The 14,493-nt window shown below is 34.7% G+C and overlaps 2 protein-coding genes across 2 annotated transcripts; one reads left to right on the forward strand and one right to left on the reverse strand.

Moving 5' to 3' along the window:
* Nucleotides 1-5,445: 5,445 nt before the first annotated feature.
* LOC133866996 (uncharacterized) lies at nucleotides 5,446-9,299 on the forward strand. The gene is made up of 3 exons (XM_062303668.1): nucleotides 5,446-7,547; nucleotides 8,073-8,162; nucleotides 8,470-9,299. Exons 1-3 carry the CDS (start codon nucleotides 7,142-7,144, stop codon nucleotides 8,559-8,561), a joined length of 588 nt encoding a protein of 195 aa, XP_062159652.1. The 5' UTR covers nucleotides 5,446-7,141; the 3' UTR covers nucleotides 8,562-9,299.
* A 478-nt stretch (nucleotides 9,300-9,777) lies between these two features.
* LOC133866170 (LRR receptor-like serine/threonine-protein kinase EFR) lies at nucleotides 9,778-14,168 on the reverse strand. The gene is made up of 2 exons (XM_062302718.1): nucleotides 11,309-14,168; nucleotides 9,778-10,169 (listed from the first exon to the last, which is right to left on the reverse strand). Exons 1-2 carry the CDS (start codon nucleotides 14,166-14,168, stop codon nucleotides 9,778-9,780), a joined length of 3,252 nt encoding a protein of 1,083 aa, XP_062158702.1.
* Between the last annotated feature and the right edge of the window lie 325 nt (nucleotides 14,169-14,493).

Here is a 14,493-nt window from a genome sequence, read left to right on the forward strand (position 1 = left end):
ATAAATTTAATGAATCCAATAAGTGTTGCTTTCAGTTAGCTAGTTCTCGTAATTGAAGATTTAAACACACAATCTCATAGCTAATTCTATTCTTTCTTTTACATTTATTTATTTATTTTTGTGTTATTCTCTTAATTTATAAAGACTTTCTGTTCTACATTAACATTTGGACTTTATTGTATCCTGAGAAATACTTTATCAAATCTCTTAACACTTGAAAAAGAGACAAAATACGTTTTAAAAATATTATCGTTATGATCAAGCCTTGAAACCCTTATCTTTTTTTGCCTTAATATTTTTCCCTTATCTTGCGATTTGCTGTTGCGTTTTTGTTGTCAAAATTCACGTACGTTTTAACAGAAAATAGGCTACCTTAATTTGAAAGTAATTTGTGATTAGTATACTCTTTCACTTTAAATGATTTAGCTTCCTCTTGATTTTATTTATTTATTTATTTTTTTTTTTTGACAGTCGTAGATTCCCTTGATTTTTTGAATATGTTTTTGCTCTAGGATTTTTCTAATTGATTATGGTTGCAATGTAAATATATAGTAAATAATTGATTGTTGATCAGTTAATTGTTATTAATGAGTTCGGTATTAGGTTGCAAATTAATTGTGGTTAACGTGTGAAGAAGTCATGTCCTGGCCTCCTCCTAATTTGGTTGCAAATAATTGTACGTGATATATAACGTGCATGTGAAGAAGTCATGAGAAACTTAATGACACATTAATGTCTGATCAGCACACTCTAAGTCCTACTATATGTATATAACAAAAAGAGTACGTTGGAAATGAAAAGACAAGAAAGCTAGACCAAATCATCACCTATCAACCTCCAACCAAAGCCAGAAACAAAGTTTCAATATTAATGAAAGAATTAATCAAGATTTATTTTTGTTTGCCAAATTCCATGATAGATATATTGTGTAATTTCTTCTTTTCAAGGCATACCCATTTTCTCCTTTCCAAGGTTTTAGTAGATTCTAATTAAATAAATAAATTTTGCAATATTAAATCCATATTGGATTAGGTCCTTTAATGTTTGATTAATTGATTTCTACCCAAGCACAACACATAAGGAAATGCTTCTAAAAGATTCTAAGAGTAGCGATATATATATTAAATCAAGAGACTAACTTCTATAATTATAAAGACCTTGCATAAATAAGATGTTTTGTGTCCTCCAATAAAAGATAGACACCTATAGAAGCATGGAATACCATAAGAATCAACAAAATCCCCCATTTGAATCCAATGTGATTTCAATACAAAAACATTTTTGTTTTCCAATAGTTTCATGTTGGGTTTTACCGATGTCTTACAAGTTTTCATAATTTTCTATTCAATGGATGTTGGAGATTTTTGTATGCATATATGATGGGGTTTTCTCCTTTTATCATGTTGATAGAGCCACGGGCGACGGAGGAGCGATGGAACAGTGTTCGGTGGAGGAATGGAGGCGGTGGCATTGATCCTCTTGAAAGGGGGATGGGACTTTAGTCCATGGTTATACATATGGGTTTCTCTTAAGAGAATAGAAGAGATCATCTGGTGTTTCCGTCCTAATGAGTTTTGGTGTTACAAGTTCATTTAACTAATTGTTATTCGAGGACACAAAAGACCTAATTTATGCTTGATTCTTATAGAAGTTATTCTCTTAAATCAAACATATTCTCTTATTCATAATTTTTCAATGAGTAATGCTATCTCATTGTAGCACTGCCAAAATATATATTATATATAAGGGGTATGCGGATGCAGTTAAGGGATGCAGATGATTAATATCTAAGCTTAAGTTAATAGGAAGATGTAAATTTAATTACTTAATCAATACTTTAACACTCACTCTCACGTGTGGGAGGATATTTAATTGAAATGTGAAGTAAATGACGGAGTTAAGGTTCGAACTCAGGACCTTTGGCTCTGATATTATGTTAAATCACCACTTGTTTTAAAAGCTTAAGCTAATAGGAAGAGGTAAATTTAATTACTTAATCAATATTTTAACATCATGTAATGTAACGACCCACCCTCAATGACACAATATTCTCAGTAGTTATACTTACTGAGAATTGATACTGTTTTACTTATTGAAGTATTTGATAAAAGTTTTGAGATATGATTATTTAATTTACATGAGCCTGAGTATTTTATGAATAACATGATTACATATTTTTAATTATTTTTACATGTATTGAAATAATTTGTGAAATGAAAGATAATGATTATGAAAATAAAAGAATGACTTTAAGAGAGACATGTTATTGCACATCTTTGATTAATGAGAATAAAAGAAATTAGAAGGTTTCCTATGTTAACTGTGGAAGCCGAAGGGGCCTTCCAAGTTAAATAAAAAACTAAGAGGTTTTCCTATGTTAACTGTGGAAGCCGAAGGGGACTTCCAGGTTAAATAAGAAGCCAAAAGCGGACAATATTGTGTCATTGGGGGTGAGTCGTTACAAATGGTATCAGAGCCATTGCCCAGCATGAGATGGTGGGAGCGTGCACAAGCCCAATGAGGGACGCCAGCGGGGACTCTGGGTCCAAAGAGGAGGAGATTGTGACGTCCCATATCGCATGGGAATGATGATGTACTTATATGTATAACCATTTATGACACAACGCATTTTAAAGCCGTGATGGTCATGAACCTATCAGAACTCTGCAGTTAAGCGTGCTTCTGCGAGAGTAATCCTAGGATGGGTGACCTCCTGGGAAGTCTGATTTGGGAAGCCAAAAGCGGACAATATTGTGTCATTTGGGATAAGTCGTTACATGTAACTTCTCCCCATCCCTCCTCCCTACGGACCAACCAAACCCTGATCTTGAACAGCTCATCTCGTAGACAAAAGCCCTAGGTTGAGAATCCCTTTCTCCTCAACTAGAGGTTGCATGCTGCATAATGACACTCACTTATCCAAAAACCATACCCATATAATAAAAATTATTAAAAACAAAAATCAATGCAAAGCCTACAAAAAGATGGGCTATACAAACAGTGTTGTACAATAATGATATTTAATTTTGAAGCACACAAACTTAATTTCACTGTTTAATTTAACATTGAATTTTGACGGGAGGGTTGACATTACAAATTTTTTAAAGATGGTTATTTTAAATTGATATTTTTTAAAATTTAAGGGTATGATTATAAAAATGATGAAAAATAAATGATGATAAGTGAAGTTTTTCCTTTCATTTTTATTATTATATTTTTTTTCTTTCTAAAAGTCAGAAGCTAAATGTACTGCCGCTTGTATATCTTCGTTGCCCACGCCCCCCTATACTAGTCTCCAAGCCCCTTATCCACCACAAGCCAACTACCATCGAGCCTCTCCACCAGGGAAACGGATTCTCTCCATTTTAATTGAAATGGAGAGAAGCCGGTCCCTTATAAAATAAATGGGCAAAATTGTTATTTTAATTTTTTGGACAATTTTATCCCTTGTTTTACAAGAGACCAACACCTCTCCATTTCCGTTGAAATGGTGAGGATCTGTTTGCCTCCACCAGTGTATGAGGCCTACGCATTACCCCTATTGGTTGTGTCCAGATCAAGCTCATCCCTCTTATAGCCCATTCTCACATCTTTCAATAAAGTAGGGTGGTTCTTTCTTTTATTTAGAGCTGCCAAATAGCTAGTGACGGAGAGAAGGGGGGAGGAATAGGGGCCATGGTCCCCCCTCAATTTTTAAGAAGAAAACAAATTTAAGGTAAAATTAAAAAAAAAAAAATTATAATAATTATAAGGTTTTTTGCCTATTGGCCCTTAGCACGGAATTTTTTTGACTCATTTCCTTTTATCATTTTTTAACTGGTTTCATCTCATTTGGAACAATAGCTTCATTGTCAAAACTTTTTCCTTTAATATTTCACGGCTAACAACGGACATGTTTGAGAAAAGTAACAATGTAATGAACTTTACAAAGTTACATATGTTTTGTTTAAAGTAAATGAAATGGGTTTAATAAAGTAGTGCATTAGAAGAAAACAGGTGTGGACTCGAGGAGTCACACACCTAAAGCTCGATTTTCCTAAGAATGTGTGGCAAAGATAACGTAAAATGAGGATTCATCTCAATATAGCTAGATGGCATTAGAAAAATCTAGAAGATATGCGTTTCATTTGTTTTGTGTTGCGTTTAGTAGAATGTGTTTTGTATAGAATATAATGTATTTTGTATAACAGTTAGTGAGCTACTGTATTTGTTAGAGTGAACTGTTCTAACAAAATGAGCAAGAGAATGTTAGCTTCAAGAACCATGTCATCCAGGTAAAGCCTTATGAGAACACTGAGAAGCACAAAATTGATCCAACTGAAATTTCTCAATTTCAGTACAGAAATTGCTCAATTTCAGTACAGAAATTGAGACATTCTCTTTTTTCTTTTTCTTCTCTCTTTTTTTTTTTTTTTTTCAAAAAACTTTCTTTTCAAATTTGCTTATTGATTTTTAATTTGAAAGAAATAATAAAAATATAAAAATTGGGTTATGTTTAATTTACTATAAATATAAATATATATATATATATATATATATATATATATATATATATATATATATATATATATATATATATATATATATACACACTTTAACCCCTACCTAAAAAATAAAAAATAAAAAATAAAAAAATTATTTAGCCCCATTCTATTAAAATGTCTGGCTCTGTCCCTGATAGCATGTTCTTTTATTTAAGGTTGGGGAAATGGGATCTTCATTGACTGTCTCAAGACAATTATCATTATTGCACACTTATTTTTAACAATCCTATTATCATACTGCATCACATTCAACGATCCGATCTCATAGTTTCTTGATCAATAGGCTGAATAAATGGTCATTTTGATATTTTTTTTTTTTTTTTTTTTTTGGAGCTTCTTGGGTGTTTCGGCCACCGCATATCGACCGATCTAGGATAGCTAATCCCACCTCCATTTTGCTCTTTAAGGGTGTGCCGGATCAACCCCTTGGGTCACGAGGTGATTTAGCAACCTTCAAATCGGTCATGCTGGTGACTTAGTCGCATTTTTTTTTTTTTTGTTTTTAGTGTTTTTTAATTTTTAATTATACATAAGGACACGTGTCACGTTGTTAAAATATGTGGAATAAACTTTCGTTAATTTTTAAATGGATGTATCATCTCTATCTTTAGCCCCGAAACATTACTTACTACACGAAATCAACCATGTTGACAAAAAATAAAGTGGGCAAAAAAGTATTGAGCAATTATTCTTATACAACTTTTACACAATTTTTATACAATTTTATATATATATTTCTTTTTTTTTTTATCGACCATTAAATTTATTTTTTTATATATGAACTTTAAATATTTAATATTTAATTTTAAAAAAAAAATTGTACTATAATTATGCAATAAAACATTACTCAAAAGTATTATCTTTTCGTGTTGGGAATTCGCGTTTATTAAGTTCCCAGTTTGCTTTCACCAAAGCATATGGGTCACCGTGTAGTGAGGATGGGAAGAGAGATGGGATTGAGGAAGCTTTTGGATATGGGTTTTGCCCATCCGCCATGATCCAATAATTTACTGTCTTCCTCTGTTTGCCTTCTGCTCTTGGTGATATGTAACTCACAAGAGTACCTCCTCATCCTACAGATGTGAGCGGATTTACCCAGAAGAAAAAAGAGAGGAGTAAGAGGGAATGGGAGAGACAAGTGCAGGAAGTTTTCGGTATGGGAGGCTAGGAAAGAAGGATTCTTTTTCTCAATAGGAAGTTCTTCCCCAGACCTCCCATTCCAATGATTTCCTGCCATTCCTCCCTTTCCCTGCTTGATCCGTTTTCTGCTCGGATGATTTGGTATGTTTCTATTGGCGTTCTTTATTTTATCTCTTACAGTAATTTTTTTATTTTATTTTTAATTTTTTAAAAAATGCTTTATTATTTCGAATTTCTCAATTGTGGAGATCGTTTATTGAAGTGGTTAATTGTTTATATTTTATGAATATTTTTTCTTGCTTTTGAAAGCATAGATATGGGTTATTATATTTAAGATCTAATCCAGCCAAAGCCATACTTATTACTTGGGGAAATTGAGTAAAGACTTCCATACGATTGGGATGGCAGTGAAAAATTAGAATTTTTTTTTTTTTTTTTTTTTTTTTTTTTTTTCTTTCTAGTGTTGACTGAAGGGCTAATTTTCATTTACAGATCATCACAGTATATAACAGTCTACTAAATGAATTACTATTATGTGGCATCTACACAAAATTATCTGAAATTCTCAAACGTTTCCAGTGGAATCGTTTTCAGGGGACAACGAGTCTTCTCATTTAACATTTCATTTGCACATAATCAAGCTTGGCTGATCTCAAACTTGTATTCTTTCAGCTTGAAAAAAAGGGAAAAAGAAAATCTAAAAGAAAGATATGAATCAAGAACACAGAAAAAAGTAGAAGTACCTCGGTGGTGGCTGGGTAACTTAAACAAGTGTTCTTTATAGGAGTTGGTGAGAATTCAGATGCCTTCATTTTCTTCTTCTTCATTTTCAAAAGATTAAGATTGACTTTGAAGGCAGTGGTGCTGATATTCTTCTTAATGTTGGAAGCGACTTTCTTGAGCTTTTTTTTTTTTTTTGCCGAAATTCAAGTCCAAATCCACCCCAAATGAGAGCTTATTTGGTGTTATGAAATCCAAATCAAAGTCCAAGTCCATGGGACTGTAAGCCCGTGTGACCTGCTGAAAATCTTTTATAGAGAATGCGCTTTATCTGTAATATTGTTGTTATTTGTGTGATGACAAGTTGTTTAAGTGTGGGTTCAGATTTGTGTCGCGAGTGTGGGATCGGATTTGTGTCTCAAACTTGTTCTTGAGCACCTCAAAGCTCACCCTTCCCATTACACTAAATATGCCACATCACACAGAGGCAGTGCCTTATGGGCAATAAATACTGCACCTTCCCTTCCCAACCCAACCGCCCCCACGCCAACAATCCATAAAGTAGACCACCTCTGATCACTGTTTTCACAAGTTGACCTCAACCTCAAGTTGCTTTGCTATATTCTTAACCTTATAGTTAGATCTAAAATATTTTTTATATAGACGAACGTTTCAAACACACAATCCCCTCGTGTGTGCCCCAGATCATCCATAGCTAGTCAACCAGGTGATGTATTATGTGTGGTATCATTCGTATTCTCGTTATAAGTTTCCAAATTATGAACCCCAACGGGTTGACTCAAGTGGTAAGGGCTTTGGTCTTGGTGGAAGGTCTAAAGGTTCGAATCCCCTTGAGTGAAACAATTTCTAAAAGTCAGTCCGCTGGCGAAGCCAGAATATTACGTGATCTGTGTGGAGGGGGCGCTTTACACGAGTCCGATGTTTACCTGACAGGAGTGGGTACACGAAGTGTCCTGCCTTGTATGGGTTCCTCGTCATCAAAAAAAGTTTCCGAATTGCGTGTATCAATAGAATTCCATTTATTTAATATGAACATGTGTTATGATGTTTTGCAAGTGACAATGATATTGCAGATGATGAAGCTGCTCATGAGGAAGATGCGGATGTGGATTGAGAAACAAGGTGTCTTTTCTAACACACCTTTTAGAATTTCATTTATCTGTTTACACTAAATGCATCAGATAGTTTTAGTAGAATAGCTTCTTTAGATATTCTATTTTCACATACAAGATGTACATGTAAATGATGTCATTCCCTTGGTATCTGTTCATCATCCAATGCTGCGTTACCAATCTGCATTCAGTTTGTGTGTAGCTAGAGCATATTACAATTGAGTACTTATTTACACAAGAAAATGTTATCTTGTACATAATTTGATGAATATGCTAAATCTAAACTAGTATGGCAATATCTATGTAGCCATTCAATTTTACAGGTCTGCGTCCCTCTTCGTGGAGGATCTTTTTATTTTTTTTTTGGCTATCATTAGTGTATGTCATCTTCTTGTGGTCATGTATATGATTTTCTTTTAGATTGCAGTTCTTAAGCAGACTACATTATCCAATGTGCTTTCTTTTTGGGCAAGTAATGATGAATTTATGGGATTTTCTGTGTTCTTTAACTTCTTGATAATGATTTCAAATGCAGCTTGGAATTGTTTTTTATACAAGCCATCGTGTTACTTCATGATAACTGGTTTCCACAGGATCTGCAGCTGGCTTTTAATTACTGTACTTGGTGCGTTCTTTATTGTCAGTTTTCTACATTCTTGCAAGAATATTATATATATATATATATATACATTGGATGATATCATGTTGTCTTGTGGTTTACACAAAGCCCAACTCCTCCAAAGATAGTAAACTACTGACTACATGATTTGGAATTTGCTTACTGTTTTAGTTTCCTAAGCTGGATCCTTTGTGTGCCTTTAGTTCATTATATTGTCAAGATATTGAAGCTCTAGTTTTCTGAAGTTTTCTCTGCATACTCTCATAGGGTCTAACATTCTATCTTCATTGTCTCTTTTCCTTGGGGTGCTTAGCAAACGAAGATGGGGAGGTTATGCCAGCGATGAACTCATTGAGGCCCTTTTCTTGTGGACTTCCATGGATCTTGTTTCAGGTCTATGCATGACCTTGTTGTTGCAATAGAGTGAACCAGAGCACTGCATTTTCTTGAATTTCTTGTCATTCTCCTCCATGGCTTGCTCATTTTGTTACTTTTGATGCTCTTTCTGTTGCTGCTGCTGCTTTTGTTGTTGGTGTTATTGTTTTTGTTGGGTTTGGAGATCTTTATAGGTCATTAGGCCTCTAATAACAGACCAAGAGGGTGCTTTCTTAGATTTTAGGGACTGCTGGTTTTGGTCTTGGTGGGTTTGCTTGGTAGGTTTTGTTTGGTTTTTGGGTTTAGCCATTGAAAATGAGATCTAACAAAGGGTGTGTGAGCTTATGTAATTGTGGATTTATGAAATTGATGTATGCGTGACCAAGACTTTAGAAAGTCTAGAAGTCTAGTCCGAGTAATGCTAGAAGTCCTGCTTATATATCTTCTTGTGTCCCTTTAAAACTTACGTGGCTTTAAAATTACTATTGAATTTGTGATAGATCACTATTGAATATTGATCGATTTATATTTTTAAAATCCACAAGAATTTTGAAGGGACAAAAAAAAGACACGGAAGAACTTCTAACGTTACTCATGTACCTTCTCATTGGTGTTGGTGTAACATTAGCTTGTCTCTATAAAAGTTTTGCTCTGAAATGCTCAAACAGGTCATTGAAGGGGGGACAATCCCCTAATATGTATGCATTGATCGGATATTATGTATTACAGCATCTTCTAAATTACCTATTATAACATAATGATTGTCTATTTGTCTTAGCCAATCAACAAAAAAAAAGGGGGACAGCTTGAAAGTTCACTTTTACCATATTCAATCAAATATTTAAAAAGTAAAAGAATGTTAAGTATGAAGCTTCTTAGGTCCACGTGGAATGATACATAGGCATTGATATACGGATAGTGAGCTTAATTACTAATTAATTAATTAGTATAGAGATTCTTAATTAGATCCATAGAGAGAATGATAAATTAATTAAGATAGACATCACCTGCCTGGGTTGGCCATGTGGTATGATATATATAGACATTGATCTCAATGAGAAGCGTAACGAGAAGAAACGTGATAAAAGGGTAAGGAGAAAAAACATGATAAAAGGCTCGAGGAAGATGTTAGAAAATTTCAAGCCATTTATTTAAACATGAAAAGTCATACAAACATAAAGCGTACCACTTGTAAGTACTTTAAGAAATCAAAAGGGCAACCCACATAAAACCTAGATCAAGGATATCAGACATCCCTGTTTCTGCTCTCAAAAAGTGTTACTTTGATTTTTTTAAGCTTCACAAGCACATCTTTGATATCGATTCTTTCATTTGGTAACTCTTTAGAACACTTTAAGCCTAGTTCCATGATGGATGAAAGAACACTTTGCATGACAGTTACATCTCTTCCATTTTCTGTTCTCAATAAACCGTCATCCACAACTTCAATCATTCTATCAGGAAATGATGCATTTATCCATTGCCTCAAGGTCAATTCTCCTACAAACATGTCGTCAGTAGGTTTCTTCCTTGTGATCATCTCCAACAATATTATACTGTAGCTATAAACGTCGCCTTTGATGGACACTTTTCCTTCAAAACCATATTCTATCCGATGCTCGCAATTGTGCAAAACATCTTTAAGTTAGTAATTCATTTTAAAAAAATAAATAAAAAAATAAAAAAATAAAAGAAAAGAACTTGTCCACGTATCTCAGCCAAAAAGTAAAAAATATGAAATTATGTGTGTGCTTAGAATAATAGTTTGGAAATAATGCAAAAGCAGTCCTTGTAGTTGGCTTAATTTATAAATCGCTCCATGAAGTCAAATTCTGTTAGGTGTCATGTGAGCGTCAATAAGATGACGACACTTGACATTCTTAATAAAAAAATATAAATATATAAAATATTAAAATATTAAAAACAAAACAATTATTTTTTTAAAAAAAATCCAGCAGCCACCCCTGGTCCCTAGGGATAGCCATGCGATTTGTAAATTAAGCCAATTACAGGGATTTCTGAATTTACTTTGATATTATAGAGAGCAATTTGTAAATTATGCCAATCACATAAACTGATTTTGCATTTTTTCCCAAAATTATACGTAATATAAGACAAGATAAACGTTCGTTATTTTGTGTGTGACCTTTGTTGTGTGGAATAATAGTTACGCTTAGTATATGACAAGATCGATGTTCATTATTTTTGGGTAATTATTTTCACAAATAAATGAAGCTTTTACATGGTCAAAATAGCTAGGTTGTATCAACCCAGACATATATAGAATTTTCATACGAGCATGTACATTTGTCTGTTTGTTTGTGTTGTTTGTTTGTGTTGAGAATAAGGTTGTATATTGAATCACATATTAACACTTTAACAGTTTGAGTCGTTTGACTTTGAATTAAATTGGTATGGCTTAGGAGACTGATCAACAAAACTAAACTTTTGTTGTCAATTTTGAAGGACCTGTTCCAATACATTGTGTATACTCAGTGACCATAAAATGGGTATGGAGTGGGCATAAGACAAGGCTAGGCCAACCATAATCGTGATTGCATTTTAGAATTACTTCATTTTAACTTATAAAGCAATCATAGTTTGTATAATTTTTACTGTTAGTGCATATTCATATAAATCTAAGGCCTTCAAATTGAATTATGGAAAATTGACACGTACATTGGCATTCTTGAAACTAGCGACTGTTATTGTTCTTGATATTAGCCAATGTTAGATAGCCTCTTAGCAATAAAATAAATAGAGGTGAATTCATGTACCTGGTGCGATGTAACCAAGTGTACCAAGAGTTTTGGTTTGTGTAGCATCCTTGTTTTCAACTAAAATCTTTGCAATGCCAAAGTCACCCAAGTGTGCAACCATGTCCTCATCTAAAAGGATATTAGTAGGCTTCAAATCACAGTGCACCACAGATTCTGATAAGCCGTGGTGGAGATAGTCCAATGCCGATGCAACATCAACCATAATGTTTACTCTTTGAAGAAGATTTAAGCAGTAATTATAAGAGTATAACCACCTTTCAAGGTTGCCGTTCAACATGTATTGCAGTACTAAAGCTCTGAACTCGGGGTTGGAGCTTGTACTTATTACTTTAAGAAGATTCCTATGTCGGATTGTTCGCAAAACCTTGCATTCTGCATCAAAACTTTTGAAAGCACCAACAAATTGCAAATTTAGAACTTTAATAGCAACTATTGTCCCGTCAAGCAGCACCCCTTTGTACACAGAACCAAAACCTCCAGCTCCAAGCAAGTTGCTTTCACAAAAATTGTTTGTCCCTTGGCAAAGCTCTTGATATGATATCATTCTATGCTTCAATACAGGTAGTGTATTAAATAAACTTGGAACCTGTAATTTACCTTCTCGATGTCTTCTCAACATATAGACCAATGTTAGACATATTACAACTGAAGCAATGGCAGGAAGAAAATATTTGAGCAGACTTTGTTTCACCTCTAATCCTTTTGAGCTTGGTTTTGGACATGGTGGGACTTCAAAAATTGGATTCCCACAAAGCGCTTTGTTTCCTAAAAACGATTTAGCTGTGAAGTTTGCAAAAGGCCCACTAGATAGTATTTCTCCTGATAGCTTGTTGAAAGACACATTCAAATACTTGAGATATGAAAGTGTTTCAAGGGATTTAGGAATTACACCAGAGATATTATTATATGAGAGATTTAATACATCTAATCCTTTCAAGCCTCCAAACGATTGTGGACTGTCTCCTTGAAATGAGTTCCTTGACAAATCAAGATAACTTAGGCTTTCAAAAGCTCCAATGATTTTCGGAATATTTCCAGTAATTTGGTTCCGAGATAAATCCATTCGTTCAATCGCATCCAATTTTTTCATGTTTGGTGACAAATATCCACCAAGAAAATTCGATGATAGGTCTAAAAACAATAGATTCTCAAGGCTCCATATATTTAATGGTATTGGTGATTCCAGCCTATTAGAACTCAGGTATAGCTTTTGCAGAAGACTGAGGTTTGAAATGCAATTTGGGATGGATCCAGAGATTTTGTTATATGAGAGATTTAACTCGCCTAAATTCTTCAGTAGACATATGTTTTTTGGAATGAATCCTTCAATTTTATTATCACCAAAATATAATCTTTGTAACCCCTCTAATTCCCCAATTGTGGATGGTATGTTTCCAATCAAATTGTTAGTGCCCAGATCAAGAAAGGTCAAGCTTTTTAAGGAACCTATACTCATAGGAATATGACCCTTTATTTTGTTTTGGGATAGACCAATGTAGTTAAGGGTCGTTGAAAAGTTGCCAATAGAATCCGGAAGAGTAATATCCAAGGGATTGTCGGATATCTCCAGTTGTTCCAAAAATCTGCAATTTGATAAGGATGAAAGGAAATTAAACTCTAGATTTTTAGGCTCTCCTGTTAGCTGATTGCCACTCAGATAAAGTCGTTGGAGGTATTTTAAGTGTCCAAGACTTTTTGGTATTGGTCCAGAGAGTATGTTTGAAGCAAAATCTACTTGGGTCAGCTTGGAACAATTTGAAAGATACGATGGAATGGGGCCACTAAATTTGTTTTTGCCAAATAGCAAAGTTTCAAGATTAAGGCAGGAAAACCCAGCATCTGATGGAAGATTGCCAGATAGGGAATTAAACTGTAAGCCGAAATCTTTTAGAGAAGACATGTTGAAGATGTTTTGAGGGATTGCCTCTGTGAGATTATTGAATCCAAATTGCAAATCTTCCACGTTTAGAAGACGCGATAAATCACTGGGAATGCTTCCTCTAATATTGTTAAATGTAATGTCGAACAGATGTAGCCTCGACAAGTTACTTATGGTAGGAGGTATATGACCGATTAAGTTGTTAGCTCCAAGAGCTAGCGATTCAAGCTTCTCCAAACTCCCAAAACCATCTGGAATACTCCCCTCAAATTTATTGTATGATAGGGATAAGACAACAAGCTCTCTACAATAATTCATGTGCGAAGGGAGCCGACCGTTGAACTCGTTGAAGGAAAGATAAAGCCCTTGAAGATTAGGACAATGGCTGCAAAGATCCATTGGAATAGTTCCTGAGATTTGATTATAAGTAAGAGCAATCATGGTTAAAGAGGATATGCTAAAGATGACAAAAGGAAATGGACCAGTGAGAATGTTCTCTTCCAAATTCAAGTACTCTAATGATGAAATATTGCCGAGGGACGATGGAATTGTACCCGTAAGATTGTTACCCTCTAGACGCATAACTCGAAGATGCCGACAATTATGCAAAGTTGGAGGGATACTACCCTCCAATAGGTTGTATGACAGTAGGAGTCTCCTCAAACGATGTAGGCGACTGAGCTCATGGGGCAGAGAGCCAAAGAAGCTATTGTTGCATAGATTAAGATAAGTCAAGAAAGAGAGGTTACCGATATGAGGAGAAATGGTGCCCCGGAGCCCCATGTGGAGAAGGTTCAAAGCAGTGACTCGTTGCCTGCGTCGGCTACATGAGATTCCAATCCAACTGCAAAAGTTTGTAGTTGTGGACCAGTTAGCAGCCAAGATAGTTTGGTTTGGACTGGAAGTTATTTTAGAATTGATGGCAATGAGAGCTGATTGGTCGGTAAAGTTGGTGGAAGATTGGGCCAACTGAAACATGCGTGACAGAACTAACAGAAAACCCAAGAGCAGGAGAATGGCCGAGGGCCTTTTTATTATAAGCATCATGACTGAGCACGAGAGAGAGAGAGAGAGAGAGAGAGAGAGAGAGAGAGAGAGAGAGAGAGAGAGAGAGAGAGGGAGAGAGGGAGAAGGGCGAGAGTTTATAAAAAAAAGAAGGCGTGGAGATGATAGCGGGTGTTAAGCGGTTTTTATAGCGGAAGTGAATTATTGCATGCATCTTCAATGACCACTCCCTCTTGAATAATTGAAGTCATCAGGGAGTCTAAAGCTCGCTATGACAAGAGATTTTTACGAAACATAA

The sequence above is a fragment of the Alnus glutinosa genome, chromosome 4 (assembly GCF_958979055.1).
Source record: "Alnus glutinosa chromosome 4, dhAlnGlut1.1, whole genome shotgun sequence".
NCBI classification, from domain to species: Eukaryota; Viridiplantae; Streptophyta; class Magnoliopsida; order Fagales; family Betulaceae; genus Alnus; species Alnus glutinosa.